Source organism: Mustela lutreola, chromosome 16 (assembly GCF_030435805.1).
Source record: "Mustela lutreola isolate mMusLut2 chromosome 16, mMusLut2.pri, whole genome shotgun sequence".
Taxonomy (NCBI): Eukaryota; Metazoa; Chordata; class Mammalia; order Carnivora; family Mustelidae; genus Mustela; species Mustela lutreola.
In genome coordinates, this window is record NC_081305.1 from 57,068,976 (window position 1) to 57,087,121 (window position 18,146).

At 58.8% G+C, this 18,146-nt stretch overlaps 3 protein-coding genes across 11 annotated transcripts in view; all 3 read right to left on the minus strand.

The window, feature by feature from the left end:
- Window positions 1-2,017, minus strand: part of C5AR2 (complement C5a receptor 2) — a 51,011-nt gene extending 48,994 nt beyond the window's left edge. The window contains exon 1 of the mRNA XM_059151268.1: window positions 1,935-2,017. The gene's annotated coding sequence lies outside the window, so the exon portion shown is untranslated. The remainder of the gene's footprint in view (window positions 1-1,934) is intronic.
- A 1,152-nt stretch (window positions 2,018-3,169) lies between these two features.
- INAFM1 (InaF motif containing 1) lies at window positions 3,170-3,985 on the minus strand. Its single transcript, XM_059151274.1, has one exon. It carries the CDS (start codon window positions 3,934-3,936, stop codon window positions 3,508-3,510), a length of 429 nt encoding a protein of 142 aa, XP_059007257.1. The 5' UTR covers window positions 3,937-3,985; the 3' UTR covers window positions 3,170-3,507.
- A 15-nt stretch (window positions 3,986-4,000) lies between these two features.
- CCDC9 (coiled-coil domain containing 9) lies at window positions 4,001-17,429 on the minus strand. 9 transcript variants are annotated; one of them, XM_059151263.1, is made up of 15 exons: window positions 17,291-17,429; window positions 15,612-15,685; window positions 15,363-15,467; window positions 13,653-13,754; window positions 13,209-13,457; window positions 11,744-11,827; window positions 11,478-11,651; window positions 10,462-10,643; window positions 8,253-8,299; window positions 8,017-8,149; window positions 7,474-7,564; window positions 7,140-7,386; window positions 6,572-6,647; window positions 5,583-5,632; window positions 4,001-5,021 (listed from the first exon to the last, which is right to left on the minus strand). In XM_059151263.1, the coding sequence occupies exons 2-15, from the start codon at window positions 15,612-15,614 to the stop codon at window positions 4,981-4,983; spliced, it is 1,584 nt and encodes a 527-aa protein (XP_059007246.1). In that variant the 5' UTR covers window positions 15,615-15,685; window positions 17,291-17,429; the 3' UTR covers window positions 4,001-4,980. The 9 variants fall into 9 exon arrangements, with proteins under 9 accessions (XP_059007246.1, XP_059007247.1, XP_059007249.1 ...); XM_059151264.1 differs by having other exon boundaries at window positions 4,002-5,021; window positions 6,555-6,647; XM_059151266.1 differs by lacking the exons at window positions 4,001-5,021; window positions 17,291-17,429 and adding an exon at window positions 16,410-16,552 and having other exon boundaries at window positions 5,104-5,632.
- Window positions 17,430-18,146: the final 717 nt, after the last annotated feature.

Below are 18,146 nucleotides of genomic sequence, written 5' to 3' on the forward strand. Positions count from 1 at the left end.
CGCAAGTGCAGGCACTTAGATTCCAGCTTGGATTGTAAACCTGGGATTCCATCCCCGGGGAGGTGGTGACTGGGCAGACGGCGACCCTTCGGCGCCCCCTCCTGGCAGTCCCACCCCTTGCAGCTCGGCTGCAGAAGGGATGTCTACGGACTTTGGCCTGATCCAGCGATGGGTCCTGATTGGCCTAAACCATCCGAGTAATCCCGCCTTCACTTGCCAGTAAAGTGGTTGAACCCAAGGCTTAACCAACCGCACCTGACCGTTGGCTCAGGCTCAGGCATTGGCTCCAGGTTTGTCATGTGACATACACTGATCCAATGAAACTGAAGGAAGGTCCTTCAGTACACCAATAGGGGCCAGGCCCCCGTCCCTCCGAGGGATGGGAAGGAGTTCAGGGAGGCGCCCTGCGAAGCCGCTCGGGCATGAGGCTGACTCTATACAGAGAAAGAACCAGAAACGGTTTGCTGAGGGCCCAGCTGTCCGACAGCGCCACCGTGCTGGGGCCAAGGCCATGCTTCCCCGGCGACGGCATGGCGGGTACTAGTGCCCGCCCGCTACCACCCCACCCAGCACTCTGATGGGCAGCCTTTGCTTGAGGACCCCGAGAAACAAACCGCCACCCCGACTCCTTCGGGACCCTGTGCCAGCCTCAGGCCCTCTGGCCCAGTCCCTCCTTCTCTCCCTCCTCTCACGGCAACCAGAGGGGTGGAGGCGCGATGGTTGCAAAACCCTGTGCTCCATTAAAATGGTTTAAATGGTACTTTTGTGCTTCGTGTACTTTACACACACCACGGATTTTGACCACCCACTTTTCTTCCAGGCCACCATCTTATCCTGATCAACCCACCATTGGCCACCACCGTCCCTCCCTCACCTGAACCACGGGAGTGGCTCCCCCCCTGGGCTCCCCACTTGGCTCCCACCCTCACCCCGTACCGCTCCTTCCCACCCCGCAATGAGAGAGTCCTGTTGACAGCTAAGCTGGCTCTGTCCCTCCTTAGCTCACAGACTTCCCATGGCTTCACCTCACTCCAAGCAAAAGCCGAAGCCCTCAGGGCAGCCCGCAAGGCTCTGCACAATCAGTCCCCTTCTTCGCTCTCTGCTCACCTCCTCCTGCTCTCCCCATCACTCACTCTGCTCACTCACTGGCCTCTTGGTGGTTCCTTGAACAAGCCAAGCACCTGAGCCTAAGGGCCACCGCACTTGCTGTTTCAACTTCCTGGCACAAGCTTCCCTCAGAGATCGGCAGGCCCTGCCCTCACTTCTGCCCAGTGACCAGCAACTCCATCCCACTCTGTCACCTTGACCCTGATGATTGTCCTCCTTGGTGCTTCTTATGACTGAACATAACATATATCTAAGTTATTAATCCTATTTTTTGTCTGTGTCTCCTATAATATGTCAGCTCCCTGGAGAGCAGGAAGTTTTGCCTGTTTTGTTCATGGCTGTGATCCCAGTGCCTAAAATAATGCCTCGCACATCATAAAGGCGCAGTAAATGTTTGCTAAGCCTACAATTAAGAGACAGTGGCCAAAAAAGAGACTGAGAGATCATGAAGAGAGACCAGCACAGGGGAGGCGATAGGGCAGAGGGGGCTAAACCAGGGAAGAAATGAGAAAGTAGTTTGGGTGGGAGAGCAAGGTGGGCCTGTGGGGGCAAAATGGGAGAGGGAGAAGAAAGGGAGAGAAAAGCAAGAGTGTGAGTCAGAGAGTCGAGTGAGGGACAGAGGCCAATGCTACACTGAGACAGGTCAGGGGAAGACAGGCAGAGACACATGAGAGGAGGGCGGGAGAGGATGGTAGAGAGGGAGACACAGAGACAGGAAGAGAAACTGAGGGATGGGGAGAAATGGAGCTGGGGAGAAGAGGGCAGGAAGCTAGAAAGACAGTCCCAGGGGAACAGAGAGGCAGCAGCAGTCCCCACCTCCAACTCACCACTTGCTGGTCTCCAGAAGCTCCAGATTGACTTGATGTCCCTTGGGATCCAGGCTGGAGTTTTTGAATCCCTGAGGGACAGAAGCGGGTGGAGAGAAAGAACATGTGATGCTGTTCAAAAGGCTCCAGGCAGATCACTAGCTTATTTAATCCTCACTGAAACTCTGTACTATTATCATCTTCGCTTTACAGGACCAGAAAGGTTGAGGAACCTGCCCAAGGTCACAGAGCCAGTGAGAGGAGGAAGAGCGGGAATTTGAATCTGGGCATCTTGGCCCTAGAATCAGTGCTCTTTAACCATCACCTGTGCTAACTATAAAGGGGCGCTGTCTTCCTGGGTTCCCCTTCCATCTGGAGACCCCCTCTGAGAAGTGGTGCTGGAAGGGTAGAAGGGAGGAAGGCAGGCAACCAGAATGACTGACATTCTCAGCCCAGTCCTCATCCACAGATGTCCCAGCCTGAGGGAGGAGGCTAAGCTTCACTCTTCTGCGAAAGTCCCAGTTCAAGGGACGAGGCTAGACAGGAAAACTGCTTCCTGCCTATAGGGTCCAATGTTCTGCCCAGAGCCAGGCCTGTCTTCTGGGTAGGAAGAAAGACTAAACTACCTTTGACTCTTTCAGCAGGACCTAAGTTTCTCTGCCTCTGTCCATCAGGAGTGATGGAGACCAGGGAGGTTGTACTCCTCTTCAAAGGCAGCACAGCGCTGGTAACTTCCTCTGTGATTTCCAGGGAGGCAGAGAAGCCCACTACCACCCCTGTCCACCCTCCTCTCTCAGACCCCAGGATGAAGGCCTCAGTCCCTTCCAGTAGCATCCTGACGTCTCAGGGTGACTGAGCTTCTATCCCTGACATTGTAATTATAGTAGTCACAATCCCCCAAACCCTAATTCTTGCCTGAAATCATCCCATCTCTCCCCTCATCTCCTGTGTTGTAATAGGAGGGCAGACCCTCTACCTCCCTCCAGACGCCCTCCTCTTCTGCCCCAAGTATCCGCAGAGCTGTGAGGTCCTTCACACTGTCTGACCTTCAACTGCCCCATTGCAGAGAAGCCTCCTCCCAGGCCCAAAAACCACATGATGGCGAGAGAAGAACACACACCTCACCCCCACCCAGGTCAGGGGAGAAGCCACCCGATCCACCCAGGGCAAGAGAAATGAAGATCAGACGCGGGTAAGGCCTTCCCCTCACAAACTTGAAAGTAGAGCCATCTCGCAAACAATACAACACAGCACCGGGCAGTTGGGGCTGGAATTTATTGCACAAGGACATGGACACGGAGATTGAGACAGGAGGGCGGTGGGCTCTATGCTCAAAATACTAGGGAGGGTGTCAGGAAGCAGAGGTCAGGATGGGCTCTGCCAGATGGTAGAGGACCCCGGCCTGACGGTAGAGGAGCGAGGCCCCGGGCCAGCTCCCCTTGGCGCCCCCACCCCCATTCTTCTGGATGACGACTCCGGAGACGCTAGGCGAAGTCATGAAGAGGGAGCCCGGGCCCAACCGGGTAACGGAGCATCCGCCGTGGGGGCGCGGGCTCTCGAGAGGCGGCGATCCAGCTTGGGTTGGAAGAGGGGGTTACCCGGGTCCTCGCCCCCCCGCAGCCTCCGGCGTCTCTCTGGGTGTCTGACGGTTCGGGCGGCGGCTGGGGTCGCTGTGGCGGCGGCGGCGGCTGCGCGGCAGCTCGAGCTGGGGTCGTGGCCCGCCGGGGGCTCCCAGAAGGCAGGAGACCGAGGCAGCGGCGGGCGCCGGGGCAGGCGGCACGCCCGGACGGGCGGCGCACGGAGGGGACGGCGCGCTGGGCGGCGGGCCGGCAGGGCCCGCGGGGGGCCGCGTGGGAACCCAGATGAGCCCGTAATAGACGGCGAGCAGCACGGCGGCCAACGAGACGCAGAGGAAGTAGGCGCAGACCGGGGCGAGGCGCAGCCAGCGGCCCCGCGGGCCTTCGCTCAGCCCGGCGCCACCCGGGCTCTCGCCGCCGCCGCCCACGCAGCTCGTGCCCCGCATCCCCGCAGCCCACTGGGCCCCGCGCAGCAGCCAGCGCAGGCCCCGCCCCCTGGCCCGCCCCCGCCACCCACCCCCTCGGAGGACCGCCTCCGCGTTCTAAATCTCCCTCGTCCAACCCCGCCCCCGCCAGCATGGTCACGCCCCCCAAACGGGCGGGTCTCCACCGAGCTCTGGGTCCGCCCCCTCCCCAGTCTCTAGCCAACCATCATCAAGCTAAGGCTTAACTAGCGTCCCGACCCCACCCCTCACTTAGCTCTGACCCCGCCCTGGGCCTGCAAAGATAGCTCCCTGCGCTTCCGACTACCGCCCCGCTTCGGTGTGATGCCCACACCTCTTACCTGAGAGCCCGCCCAGAGCCTGGCCCCGCCCTCCCCTTTCTGGCCTCCTCCCCCAGCCTTAACCCCATCCCCTTTCGGGATTTAGACTTCTCCCATGCATCCAGCCCCGCCTCCGAGCTCCACGGCCTTGCGAGGTTCAAGCCTCACAAAGCACCCCAGTCCTTAGCCCGCAGGCCCGCTCCGCTTCTAACTTGCCTTTCTCTGAATCAGACTCGAAATCTATTGCATTCGAAGCCACCCTCTTCTCTCCCTGGACTCGCGCTCTGTAGTCCAGGCTCCACCCCTTTCCTCCGCCTCACTCCACTAGTTCTAGCACCGTACTGAACACGCCCCCGACCGAGGGCTGCACCCCACACCCGCATTAGGAACGCCCATCTAAACCGGCTCTCGCCGCTCCATCCACATCTAAGGCCATCCTGCGCTCTAACTCCGTCCGCCAGACTTCTGGCCCGGCGCCGGCATCCTAACCACGCCCCCGGCAGGACCTCCTCCGTACTTAGTGTCCTGAGGCCTAAACACCCCCGAAGTCCCAGCTGGGCCCCACAACCCAATCACGCCCCTTCCCCAACTCCTCCCCACCACCCTCTATTTCTCCCTCTCCCTAAAGTCACGGGATTCAGAGCGGTCTCCGGGGAGGAGAGAGCGCAGCCTGGGAATCCAGACTAACCCCCTCCTGCCGCCCCCACCCCATCAAGGCGGGGAAGCTTCAGTCCCCTCCCAGCAGCGTCTTCAGGAATTCGGGGAGGCCTGCGGGAGGAGGGGAGGGGAGGGAAGACGTATCAGGGGGGTGGAGAAAGGAAGACCCCCTTCCTCCCGCCTCTTCCGCCACGGAAAAGCCCGCCAAGCATAGCAACCCAGCCTGCCCTGCCAGAAACACAGTTCAAAGGTTAGCGGAAGCACTGCGTTTAATAGGCGACGGGGCCCGGTAATTCCGAGTCCAGTGGAAGAGTCACCGGCTATCTGCCAGGCCCCAGATGTAAACCGGGAGGCAACAATCTAGGCCCGGGGACCGGCATCTATCACCCCATGGCTTCCATTAGGTGGGTGATTAGGGGCGTCTCAGCCCTCCCGGTGCCACGGCGCCCCCCGAAGCGTGAGACTGGACTATTGCCCTGGCCCCACCCCGTTCACGGTCCCTGGCTCCGCCCCCCTTACATTTAACCCTCTTCTGGCGGGAGTGTGACGGAAGCAGAGGACAGAGGCGCAAGGCGGCAGGTTAGTGCAGAGCGCGGAGGCCACGGTCGGCGGGCGCGGTCAGCGGGCGGCCCCCGGTGGCGGAGCGGCAGCCACCACCTTGCAGAAACGCACCCTCTGGAAGTCGGTGATCTCCGCGGTCTCCTGGCCCTCGGTGCCCGCCTCTGAGGAAAGAAGAGGCAGTCAGCGGAGGGGACAGTCTCCCTAGCCCTCCACCAGGACACCTCCTCCCCCGCCCGTCCAGTTCTGTCTCTGATCCCAACTAAGCCCGGCTGCAGTCGCCCCGTGCTAAATGGTTTATGGGTTTCGGACTCCCCTCATCTTCGCAAAGGACCCACAAGCTGCGTGTACCCCAACAGAAGCCTGTTTACAATCGATGAAATCATTGTAGTCACCCTAAACTCTGTCCTCGCACACCCCAGCCGCCGCCCCCCTCACACTCCCACAGGCATAAACTGACTCCCATCACGCCCGCCTTATTGGACCTGTCCCTCTCTGCCCTTGCCCACGAAGAGTGCTAACCAGATCTCCTTGGCTCTGCCCCAAACTCTAACCCTGCTCCTGGGGAGGTCCCTGGATCGCAACCTAGTTTGATGGAGGTGGAAGCAGCCTTGGGCCCAACATTCTCATGGGGGTCTGCGTTTCTAATTTATCCTACGTGGTTAGACCTCAAAAAGCCAATCCTGCCCTCAGCTAAATCTGTATTTCTACCCCTCTCCTATTTAAATTCCTAATTTTGCCCTCAGCCCCGCCCCCTTGAACCTAGCCCCACCCCATTACTTTTAGAGGACATCCCCAGACACCGGGGTCTGCCTCCAAATCCCAGTCCCATCTCGGCTCCACCTCCTCACAGCCCCCCGCCCTCCACTCAATCCCCAGCACGAGATTCTCCAGTTAGCTCCACCGCCTTGACCTTGGCCCCAGTCTCGCAGGATCCTAGCACTGTAGCCTCACCCCCACGTCCACAGCTATGCCCCACATACCCAGCTCCACTCTTGTCCTACTCTCCCCAAACCCTCCCCTCAGCGCCAGAGGGAGAAAAAGAGGAAGGAAGCAGGCCCCATTGGGCCCCGTCCACTCCCCCACCTGGAGCTGCGTCAGACCTTTCCTCCTCTGCTTTCTGGGTTCCTGGGAGGCTGGGCCCACTCTCCAGGGAGGCAGGGGCTGGCTGGTCACCTCCTGGGGAAGGAGGAGGCCCAGTCAAGTCCCTACCCCTCCCAATTCTCCCCCACCCTGAGAGAGAAGGCCCTGGGGGAGAGAGGGGTGTTCAAGGACACACTTGGGGAGTATCATTTGAGGACTTGAACTCTTTATTGGGGACGGGGCATTCCAGAGACAGGCATGGACTGTCTTCCCAGCCACCAGGGCGGTGGGGCACCCATGGTCCCGGGGCCCAGCCCCAGACAGCCCCCACAGCCAGTGCACCCCCGGAGCGCGTGCGTACACACACAAGCAGCTAGCTTCATGCATTTCCAAAAGGCCAGGCCTCGCCCAGGGACAGGACACCAGCCGGGTGGGCATCCCAGGGAGAATTCAGCTCCATCTCTTCACCCCAGTCAGACACGGGTTGGTGGTCCCCAGGGGGTGAAAAGGGGCTAGAAGGCGTGGCAGGGGCCTGGGGCAGTGGCGGGGGCTTCTCTGGCCTGGACGGCTCTGTGTCAGCCTGCTCACCGGTGGGACTTCCGGTGCGGCTTCCCATAGGGCTTCTGGTGGCCTCTGCCTCCGGAGGTTGGTGGTCTTGGGCTGGTTCTTCCTCCTCATCATCAGCCTCTTCTTCTTCTTCCTCGACCTCCTCTTCTTCCTCCTCCTCCTCCTCACTCACATCTTCCCACTCCTCATCCTCCCCCTCGTCCCCCTCCCCCTCCTCCCCCTCATCCTCAGGGGGCCGGTGGGCAGGAGGAGCTGGGGTCTCCAGCGGCTGTGGGGAACACAAGGCAGATCGGGGAGAGGAGGTGGGCCCCGAGCACCCCCAGGCCCCCTCCCCAGCGACGAGAGCCCGCCTTACCTGCGTGGTTGTCTCCTCAGGGGCAGTGGGCTGGGGGGCCTCAGGGGCCGGGGACACTGCCTCCTTCGTTTCCCAGCGGTCATCATGGTCACTGGAGGGGACAGAGGAAAGAGGTGAGGCCCGGGTGGCCAGGAAAAAGGGGCATCTCACCTCCAGGTCCTCCACCGGAGAAAAGCTGCCAAATTCAACTCAGGGCGCAAGGGGGCTGGAGCTTTCCAGGAGCGAAGCCAGCACATGGGAGAGCCGAGAAGGAAATGGGGGGGTGTGTCCCCAGATGTCAGGGACAGACAGATGGAGGGGCGGCAGGTGGCAGAAGAGAAGCAAATGGAGATGAAGGGAGAGATGGAGGTAAAGCAGAGAGCTAGGCCTGAACTCCCCAGAAACAAGAGCCAGACCCACAGAGAGTCAAGCACTGAGAAAAGACAGGTGCGAGACAGCACAGACATGCCCCCACGTGCAGGAGTCAGAACCACCACGGATCAAGCCAGAAGCCCTGCTGGGGGTGCGAGGATGTGCACACACCAAAGGAAGGGGTGCCCCCACCTGTAGGCACGAGGGGCTGCCTTGGTCTGGGGTCGGCTACTCTTCCTCCTCCTGCGGCTGACCTCAGCTTTGTGCTGGGTCAGGAACTCCCTGAAAGTGGGGGGCTTGGGGGGCCGCGTCCAGGCCTGGTCATCTGCAACAGAATCCGGGAGGAGTCGGGGACAGGGGCATGGCACAAAGTCACTCCTGTGCCGGGCCCTGCCAGCTGCACCCCCCGCCCCAGGACACCCACTCACCATAGCGGTGGGATGGTTCGAGCACAGCAGCTGGGCCATCCTTGAACCTGGGAAAAAGAGAAAGGGGGTGAGCACGCAGCTGGGGGAACAGTGGGAGAAAGAGGGGTGGAAAGAGATAGGGAGACAGATGGGGGCCGGGGTCAAAAATCAAGATCATAGAAGAAGAGATGGTCAACCAGAGGAGGTCACTGATTAGAAGGCAGACAGAATCAGGGGATGGACAAGAGGCAAACTTGGCATTGTAGTGACAAATAGAAAAAAGTCAGTATTTGACCCCAAAAAAACAAAAATTTAGGAAGTACATCATCTCTAGCTTCCAGTCTGGCCTCTGTTCCTATCACTGTCTCCCATCTCCCTGGCTAAACAGAGTCTCCTAACACAGAGCTCCACCTCAGGGCCTTTGCACCTGCTGCTCTTGGGACACTTCCCCAGACTTTTCTGTGGCCTGCACACTCACCTCCTCCAGGCCTCAGCTCAGACCCTCCTAAACCCCTAACATAATCACATGTTATTTTACATATATCACCAAAGTCTAAAACAAGAGCCTCCATCCCTCTCCATATTCTTTGCTGTTCTTTGCTGTTCTTTGTGACCTGCCCCTGGATCGAGTTTCTACCTTTCCAACTCGACTCGAGGTTCCCTGAAGGCAGAAGTGTTTCGTTCATCACTGTATTGCCATCACCTTTCATGACACAGATAAGAGACTCAATAAATATTTGCTGACAGGGGCGCCTATGTGGCTCATTCGGTTAAGCATCTGCCTTCAGCTCTGGTCAACGAGCCTGGTGAGAGCCAGATCAAGCCCTGTGTGGGGCTCCCTGCTCAGTGGGGAGCCTGCTTCTCCCTCTCCCTCTACCCTCCACAACTAGCCGTGCATGCTCTTGCTCTCCCTCAAAATCTTTAAAAAAAATTTTTTTTGCTGGGGCGCCTGGGTGGCTCAGTTGGTTAATTGTCTGCCTTCAGCTCAGATCATGTTCCCAAGGTCCTGGATTCGAGCTCCACATCGGGCTGCCTGGTCAGTGGGGAGCTTGCTTCTCCTTCTGGCTGCTACTCCCCTGCTTGTACTTTCTTTCACTATATCTCTATCAAATAGATAAATAAAATCTTAAATAGTAAAATAAATCTTAAAAAATAAAATCATAAAAAAAAAGCTATGGAAATCAAAGCACGCACGGGCTAATGGACTGACTGCAAGCTGCCTCAGAGACACAAGGGACGAACCCTGACAAGGTCTCCCTAAAAGCCTCCAAAGGGTCAGCTACAGTATCTGTGCAACGTAGTCTCGCACTTGCACAAGCTCTGCCCCCTGATCCAGAAATGAATGCTCCGCACACTGGGCACACAGCCAACAGCCTCTCTGTCCAGCCAGCGCCAACCGAACAGGGCCGGCGTGAGAACTTCCGGAGCAGCGGGGCAGGCAGCGGCATAACAACGACAATGGCAGGGGCGCGGGGGAGGGGGGGCTCACTCGGCTGGACGTTCGACTCTTGAGTTCAGCTCCCGTCATGATTTTGGGGTCATGGGATCAAGCCCCACGTGGGGCTTTGCACTCAGCAAGGAGTCTGCGTGAGGACTATCTTTGTCTCACCTTCTGTCCCCACCCCACCCCCAATAAAATTAATAAATAAATAAACTCCAGCTGCAGGTCTAACAATGACTGCAGGTCTAACAATGCCTGGCTCTTTGGTCCGGAGACCAGCCCTCCTGTCAATGACACAAAGAAGAGCTTCGCCTGAAGTTGGACTAACAGGCTGCTTCCTGGGGCCCAAAAGGGGACCCGGCCAGATAAGGGTAAAGGTGCCCCCCGGATGAGGGGTGTGGGTTCGGGGGGGCGGGCATGCAGTTTGAAGGTCCCATCACCGGCTGCCTGTCCTTGCACCTTCCCTATTTAGAATTTCCATCCGTGCCCTTAGCCAGGGCACTGCTGCACAAACCACCAACTAGATCAGCTTAGTTTCCCGCCACAGCAATGCCGCCGTCGCCAACAGGGCAGGGAGCATGTCCCCCTCCCTCCCACACACCTGCCAATGCCACGCCCAGCACTTCTCCAGAGAGCGTCTGCCACCTGAGCCCCAGAACGATCCCACGGGGAGCCAAGTGCAGCCTGCACCAGGGAGCCAAGCCCGGCCAGGATGCCAGAGACAGAGACAGAGGGAAGTCAGGGTCAAGGCCAAGGAGCCAAACGGGGGTGAGCAGAGGGGACACTCACATCCCATCGGTCTTCTCGGCATCCCACTCCCGCCGCCACTGGCCAGTGGGCTTGCGGTGTCTCTGCAGCCGCTCCTGGTCGATCTTCTCCCTCTCCTGCTTCCAGCGCAGATATTCTGACCGCTCCCGGCCCGTCATGGACAGCGTCATGTCCCCAGCACTGCCTAGGCCAGCCCGGCGGCCCTGCCCACCCACAGACAGGCAGTCAGGGCCCCATTCCCCAGGCCGGCCCACCCAGCCCCCATGTGCCTGCTGCACTCAGCAGTAGGGCCATGCCCAACATAAGGGGCGACAGGCTGGAGGCTAGAACCAGGTCAGCTCCAGAGGCACCTCTGCGGAGAGGCCGTCCCAGATCGCTCCCTCACAAGGAGCGCCCTCTCTAGTTTCTCTCCCTGATGGAGTTTTCTTCACAACCTTTTGCACTACCTGACACCCCACTGCAGGTTGGTTTACACAGCCCCCCCCCCGAATCAATTCCACTGGGGCAGTAGCTTGGCCCTAAGACAGTCCCAGTGGACACCTGAGTGGCTCAGTCATTAAAGTCATTGCCTTCAGCTCAGGGCATGATCTCTGGGTCCTGGGATCGAGTTCCCAGCACAGTGGGGAGTCTCTTCCCCTTCTCCCTCTACCAAGTACCCCCACTTGTGCTTGCTCGCTCGTTCTCTCTCCCTCAAATAAATAAAATCTTAAAAAAAGAAAGAAAAAAAAAAGAAAAAGAAAAAGCCCTAGCACCTAAGTCCATATCCAGCACCCAAAATGTCCCATAAACACTACTGACATTCGCGAGAGGACGTCGCCCAAAGGCTCCATAAAGCTAAAGAGGAAAGCACGACGGTGCCCAAACAAGAACAGACCATCAGCTCGAGGCTGAGGCTGCCCCCACACCCGCTGTCTTGGCCACCCTGGGCCTGGTGCTCGGGCACCCCCCTGGCAACCCCCATCAAGAGTGACTGCAGGAAGGACAGGCCGTTGGCAGACTGGGGTTCGACCCAGGGTGCCCCGGCTGCTGGCACCCACCTGCCGCTCCTGCTCTAGGCCGCAGCGCACCCGCTCGAAGTCAGGCCCCCCCCAGTTGCGCCCATGCCGGCGGCTGCCTTCCCGCCGGTCCCGCTCAGGCTCCTCCAGGGGCCCGCTGCGTCGTCGGGGGTCATCCAGGAAGTTCCGCACCGGGTTGGGCTCCAGCACACCTTCCTACGGGCACAGGGAGTGGGGGAGGAGGGGCTGGAGAGCTCATGGGGGCCCAGGAGGCTCCACCCCACCACAGGGACACCCAGGGCACTGACCCGCTGGTTGCGTTCGTACTCCGCTATCTTCTCCATCTCCTCATTCATCTTCTCAATGTTCTGCCGGCGCCGCTCCTCCCACTCCTGGGGGCAGGCAGGACACAAAGACAGGGACACCGGGAGTCAGCATCCGCGCAGAGAAACAACCACAGCAGGCTGGAGACTCTCTGCAGACGGGCCTGCTCACCAAGCCCGCTCCGGGCTGGCATCTGGGCATTTGGCTCCCGGCACATCCCCGGGCAACGGTTAGCTACTAAGGGAGCTCAAAGCACCTCAGCTGTCTGTGCCGATGGTGTGGCATATACTAGGCGCCCGCTTTCCTGCTGGGGTCTGGAACTGGGGTTTGTATAAGGCAGAGGGGACCTACAGAAACCCCAGGCAGGGAGTCCCTGGTAGGCAGCCCTTTGTCATCAGGATTCAATGCTGGAGGAATTGAGGGCACCGTAAGGTGTGGCTATAACAGACCAGATCACTTCTGAGCCCGCATTTGATCCCCTCCAGATGTAGTCCCCTCCACCTCCTCCCCTCCGTTTCCCACTGTAATAGATCTCAGCCGCCAATCTTTCTAGGGGACCCCTGCACCCGGAAAAGGAGCCAGGGACCACAACACCCCACAGCTGTCACAGAAATGATGTTGTAACAGCAGTAATAACCTGGCAGATGGCGAGGTGCCCCCCCTCCGCCGTACAATCCATTCTCCCCTTCTTCTGTGGGAACAGAACTTTAGATGAGCACACAGCCAAGTTGCCAGAGAGGACATTTGCGTTCCCACAGCTTGGCATACGGGGGAGAAATAAACTTCCACCCGGGTTAAGCCACGGTGTCCTGAGGTCTTTTGAGGACAACAGCTTAACGTGTGCAAATCATAAACACCCGCAAGTAATGTTCTTCAAGTGCTTCCCTGGAGGGCTTCGATGCCTGATGTCCCAGAATGTTCACAATACCCTTGAAACCTGACTCTTTTTACTCTCTTCAGAAGCTCCCAGGGGGAAGTGAGCTGCCCAAGGGCAGGGAATTAATTGAACCAAGTTGACCCCAAGTCCAAGGTGGGCCCTGAGCCACTCTGCTAGACAGTCTCCCAGCCCCTGACCCGCGCATCTGGGAGGGAGAGCAGTTGCAGGTACATCAATGCTCCCCACGAAGAAATCCAGCTGCGAGATGGACAGAGTAAGATAGCGAGCAAGCGCACATGGACTGGACGGAAACGTTGCACCAGAATGAGCAACAGGAGGGGAGATAACAAAAAAAAAAAAAAAACAGGGAGAGCACACGAAGCACCCATCAGGGGGAGGGAGGGAGGAATGAGAGCAAGAAAGAGCAGATGGGGGGACTGAAAAAGCTGATGGAGAGGTGGAGAAAGACAACAAACAGATACCGGTCCACGTTGAGAGTAGGACCAAAGAGCAACGAGACGGTAAGGGTAAGGGCCTCTGCCGGATGACCCCGGCCTATCCCGAGATTCTACCTTGGATTTGCGGTCGGCAGCTGAGGCATCTCCAGCTCCAGAGAGATGAGGGGACCCCCTGGCCCGGCCCCTCCTGCCACGGCCACCAGCTCCTCCTCGAGACTGCTCCCCAGAACCGGCCTCCCAGCTACGGGCTGTCCGGCCCATGCCTGCCCGCCCTCCCTGCTGGGGGGGCATCCGGCCTCCCTTGCTGGCCCCTGGAGGTCGCGAGGTCCCAGGAGACCTCCGGGAGGGACCCAAGCTCTTCTCCTGGAGGAGGGAAGGGAGGAAAAGTACAGTCACCGGGATGAGGAGACTGGGACCCCCCAAACCTGAGAGCAGCGGTGAGATTGGAGACCAGCCCCAGGGCTGAGGCAGCCAGCACAGGAGAGCTCTCAGGCCCCAGGTCTCCATGCTCACCCCCTCTCTGTCCTGAGGAGTCCCCCACCCCAGTGCGGAGCTCACCGCCTCCACTGCCATGTTCTCCTTCTCCACTGAGCGGCCTTTCCGGGGAGCTGTCACAGCCACTCCCTCGAGTTCAGCTTTTTTCCGGTCCTCCTCAATTTCCTAGAACCAAACAGCAGGAGGAGAGTGTCAGAGGTACTGGTGCCAGCTGGATTCCCACAGCTCCCTGAACTCCCCCCAAGATTAGCCCCTACCTAGGCCTCTCTCCTGAGTTTGACAGGAAAGCTGGTCAGTTCAGCATCTTCCCCACCACTGCCACACCACGCTATTCTCTAGCTCAGAAGCCTCCTGGGGTACCCATCTCTTGAGTATGAGCCAAAGGCTTCCCCACAACCTATGGGGCCCTACAGGGTCCGGCCTCATGACCACTTGACCTCATCCCCTACCCTCTCCCCCTCCTTCTCCCCCTCACTGACCCTGCCCTTCTCACTGTTCCTAGAACATATCAGGCTCAGACCTGCCTCAAGGCCTTTGCGCCTACTGCCCCCTCTGCTGGGAACACTCTTACCCCAGAGAGCCTTTAGTCCCTCATCTCCTTCAGGTTTCTGCTCCTGAAATGTGCCCTTCTCAGAGAAGCCTTCCCTGACCTTTCCTACCATTCTCTTGGCCCTTCTCCTGTTCACTACCCGGCATTATATGTATTTTGCCTACTGTCCGCCTTCCCCCATGCAACAGATGCTACCTGAGGACAGGGGTATCTGGCTCTTTTGTTCACTGATGTATACCCCAAAGCTAGAATCATCCATGACACACAACAGAAACTCAATATGCCTCTTTTTTTTTTTTTTTTTTTAAGTAAACGAATGAATGCATGAAAAATGAATAAATGAAACCCATTCTTCCTCTCAGGCCTCTTTTCAGGAAGAGCTCCACCAACCACCCTGGCACTTTTGACAAAGACCTGAGCCGCATCGTGACCTCTCGCTCCTCACAGCCTGTCACTGAGCCCTCCCAAAAGCCCTGTCCCATGCCCGGCACCTCCTCTCCTTCCTCCTTGGTCTCTGGGCTCCAGTATCCCCTCCTCCCAACCAACACCAGACAGCAGCCAGGGGGCTCTTCCTAAAAGGCTACTCTGACCTTATCCTGCTACTGCTCCAAAGCCCTCCAGGGCTCCCCGGTGCCCTCAAGAGAAAGTCCAAACTCCCAGTCTGGCTGCCAGGGTCAATATCCCTCCACTGACCTTCCAACCTTAAGCTCCGAGTTTCTACACAAATTGTTCCCTCCGCCTGAAACACATACAGCTCTTCTTTCCAGCTGGCTAACTCACCCTTCGGGTCTCAGAATCTCCTCCTCCAGGAAGCCCTCCCAAGTATCCCCCACACTGGGTGAAGAGCCCCCTTTGGCTCCCGCCTGACCTCTAATCTCTTGCGGTTTAACCCAGCCTACTGCGGGTCATCACTGCCTGAGGAACGGCCGGTGCTCCTACTGGACTGTGAACTCTGGACTGTAAAGTCTGGAATAACCTCACGGATGTCTCAGTCATAGCTGTGTGTCCAGCCACACTCAGCCTAGAGCCTGGCAGTGAAGGCCCCGTAAGTATTCCTGCATGAACGATGGAACGATGGAATGAAAGAAGGAATGGCAGGCTAAGGCCTTTGGCTTTTATCCTGAGAGTGATGGGGAGCCATGAAAAGATTTGAAGGGAGAGGTGAGGGAAACTCACTGCGGGGAGGAGAGGGGATGGGGTCTCCCAGGGCGGGGCTAGGGCACCTGGTAGCGCCGGATGAGGGCCTCATTCTTTCGCCGAAGAGCCTCGATCCTCTTGTCCAACTCGGCATCCTTCTCCTCCTTCGATTTCAGATCCAGTGTGGCTGACTGAGAGAAGGAGACAACTGAGAACAGTAAGAAAAACCTATACCCAACCCATTGCCATTGGATCCAGGGTCTGAGTCCTGGGTCCCCTCCTCCCAAGCCCCTGACCCAAAGCGTAGATTCTAGAGAGCCCAGTTTCCATCTCACCATTCCACTGGCAAGATGGGGCCAGGGTCCCAGCAACCTTCCCCTGTAGACTCTGGACACAGCACTGGGGGTTCCTGAAGGCAAAGGGAACAAAAGGACTAAGGCCAATGGCTCCCCAATCTGCTTCCGTCTCACCCATACCCAGGATCCTCCCAAACACACATGCACATGAACAACCCCAGCTGCACCCACAAGAGAATTCTAGTCCTCACCACCATTCCCTCTTCTTGTGCGAGCCCGACCCCTACCGGGAGAAATCTAGAGTCCACCACCTTCTGGACATTTGTGCCCATTCCCTACTTAAACACTAGAGTCGCACCCACCTTGGGAAAGCTCTGGTCCCACCCTACAGCTTAAGGAAACATCCAACACTGCTCCCTTCCAAAACAAGATTCTAGCCCAGACTCAAGACCCCGGTGCTGGGAGTTTTAACCCAGGCCTCCATCTCCGGAGTGCTTTAGACACATCCTCCCGCTCCCTATCTGTACAAGAAGATTCTAAGCCCACCTTTCTTTGCCCACTCCGGTGCCCCTCCATCCCCGTGAACCGTCTAAACCCACCTCTTTCCCAGGAACGGTTCAAAATAACCCCACACAAAAACAAGCTCGAACCCTACACCTTGCCCTGACCTGGGAGAGCACTTTAAACCCAGGCCTCCCTGTGGGATGTCCAAGCCCCGCCTCCAACGTCCGGAGAAAGGTACCGCTGCCTCCCCAACAACCCCGCAGATTCCCAAAACAGGCCCGGTGTCCACTGGCGAGGCTTCCTGGGCTTGGCTCAACCCAGGGAATACTCTACCCGCCCCGACGCAGACAAAACTTCCCCGTCCGCGCGCGCCTTCGCAGGGAAAAGCTCCAGCCTCTACCGGGTCGGGAAGGCCAAGGCCCCGCCCCACCCCAGGACCAACTTTCTCCGCCCCGCCTTTCCCGCTAATCCCTTGACCCCGCCCACACGCGCGTCTTTAACCAGACCCGGCTTCTGACTCTCCCAGCCCTCCCCCAAGCCCCTCCCCCTGGGTCCCACAGCAACAGCCTGAACACGCCCCCTACTCTCGCGTTATTACACCGGCCCCGCCTACGATTTGCCCAGCCAACCTCCCGGTCACGCCCCCTGCCTCCCAGCCCCGCCTCGTCGTGTCAAACTATGGCCCCGCCCCCAGTACCCCCCCCCGAGGTTCTGGCCCCGCCTCCAGCGTCCGCGCGGACGCTCAGACACCCGGCAAAACTTTCTGACTCCACCTTCAGCATGCCCAGCCAGCACCCTGGCTCCGCCCCTGCCACCCACAACTTTTTGACCCCGGCCCCACCCTCGGAAGTCAGGGCCGACGATCTGGAGCCACTTCACGCTCAGGCAAAACTTTCTGGCCCCTCCCCCAGCACTTTCGGCCAGAGTGCCAGCCCCGCCCCCTAGCTCTCTGGGCCACACTTTGGCTCCGCCCCCAGCACGGGCAAAACTTTACAGCCCCACGCCCCGGCCCCACCCACAGCCCGGCCCGCCCGGGTCCTGCCCACCCGCCGACGTCCCGCCCCACCTGGGCCCCTCCAGCTTCCCATGTGGGCGTCCTGTCCCCGCCCCCCCGCAGAGTACGCTGCCCCGCCCGCACCCGCTCCCTCTCCCCCCACGTGGGACGCCAGGCCCCGCCCCCTCCGGGAGCGCTCCCGACCCCCTCCCCCGGTCACCTGTCCCGGAGACCCCGCGGCGTCCGCTACTCTGGCTCCGTCGGGCTCCGCGTCCGCAGCTCCCGGGCCGTTCGCGTCACTTCCCGCCCGCACCACGTGAAGAGGGGAACTAAAGAGGGCCACTTCCGGTCCTGCCGGCCCGTTTCCGGGAACCTTAAAGGCGCCGCGCCCCCTCGGTTGCAGGTGGGCGTGAGTCTAGGTGGTCCACAGGGGTATTCTGGAAGCTTGCTCAACTTCGTTTGGCCTAGATTACCTCCTTCCGGGGAAAGGAGACAACAACCCCTTTCCGGCCTTTACCTGCTTCCTCTTTCCTGGTTCCAATAAATAGATACCAGGCACGAGGCAAAGACTCCTGATGCCAGATTGTGCTGGGGGTGACTGGGGAATCCCTCATGCTCCTGCCAATGAAACCTTAGAGTAGAAGCTTAAAAATATCAACCGATTGAATCTTTCCTGCATTCTCTAAATCTGCACTGAGTGCCAGGCTGGGGGAAGGTGCAGTGCATGGGGAGGAAGCGGGTCAAAGAGATGAGCTGGTGAGGGGAGGCACAAGTAAATACGAAATAACAGATACAGAAATGTGGGAGATACCTTACAGAGAGGCCTCCGGATAACAGGCGGTGGCTGTCCAGGCCGACAACAGGGCCTGTGCAAAGGCCCTGTGGTGCGTGAGTGTCTTGCATTACAGGGACTGAAGGAAGCTCAGAGAGGGATCCGCAGGATTTTGTTACAGAGGCCAGGGGGTTACACGCATTAACCAAAAATTCGATGTAATGAACCTATCATTACAATTGATAAAAAGCGTTGACAGTTACAAGTGGGCAGACCAGATTCCCTGAGGTTGCTGGCAATTTTA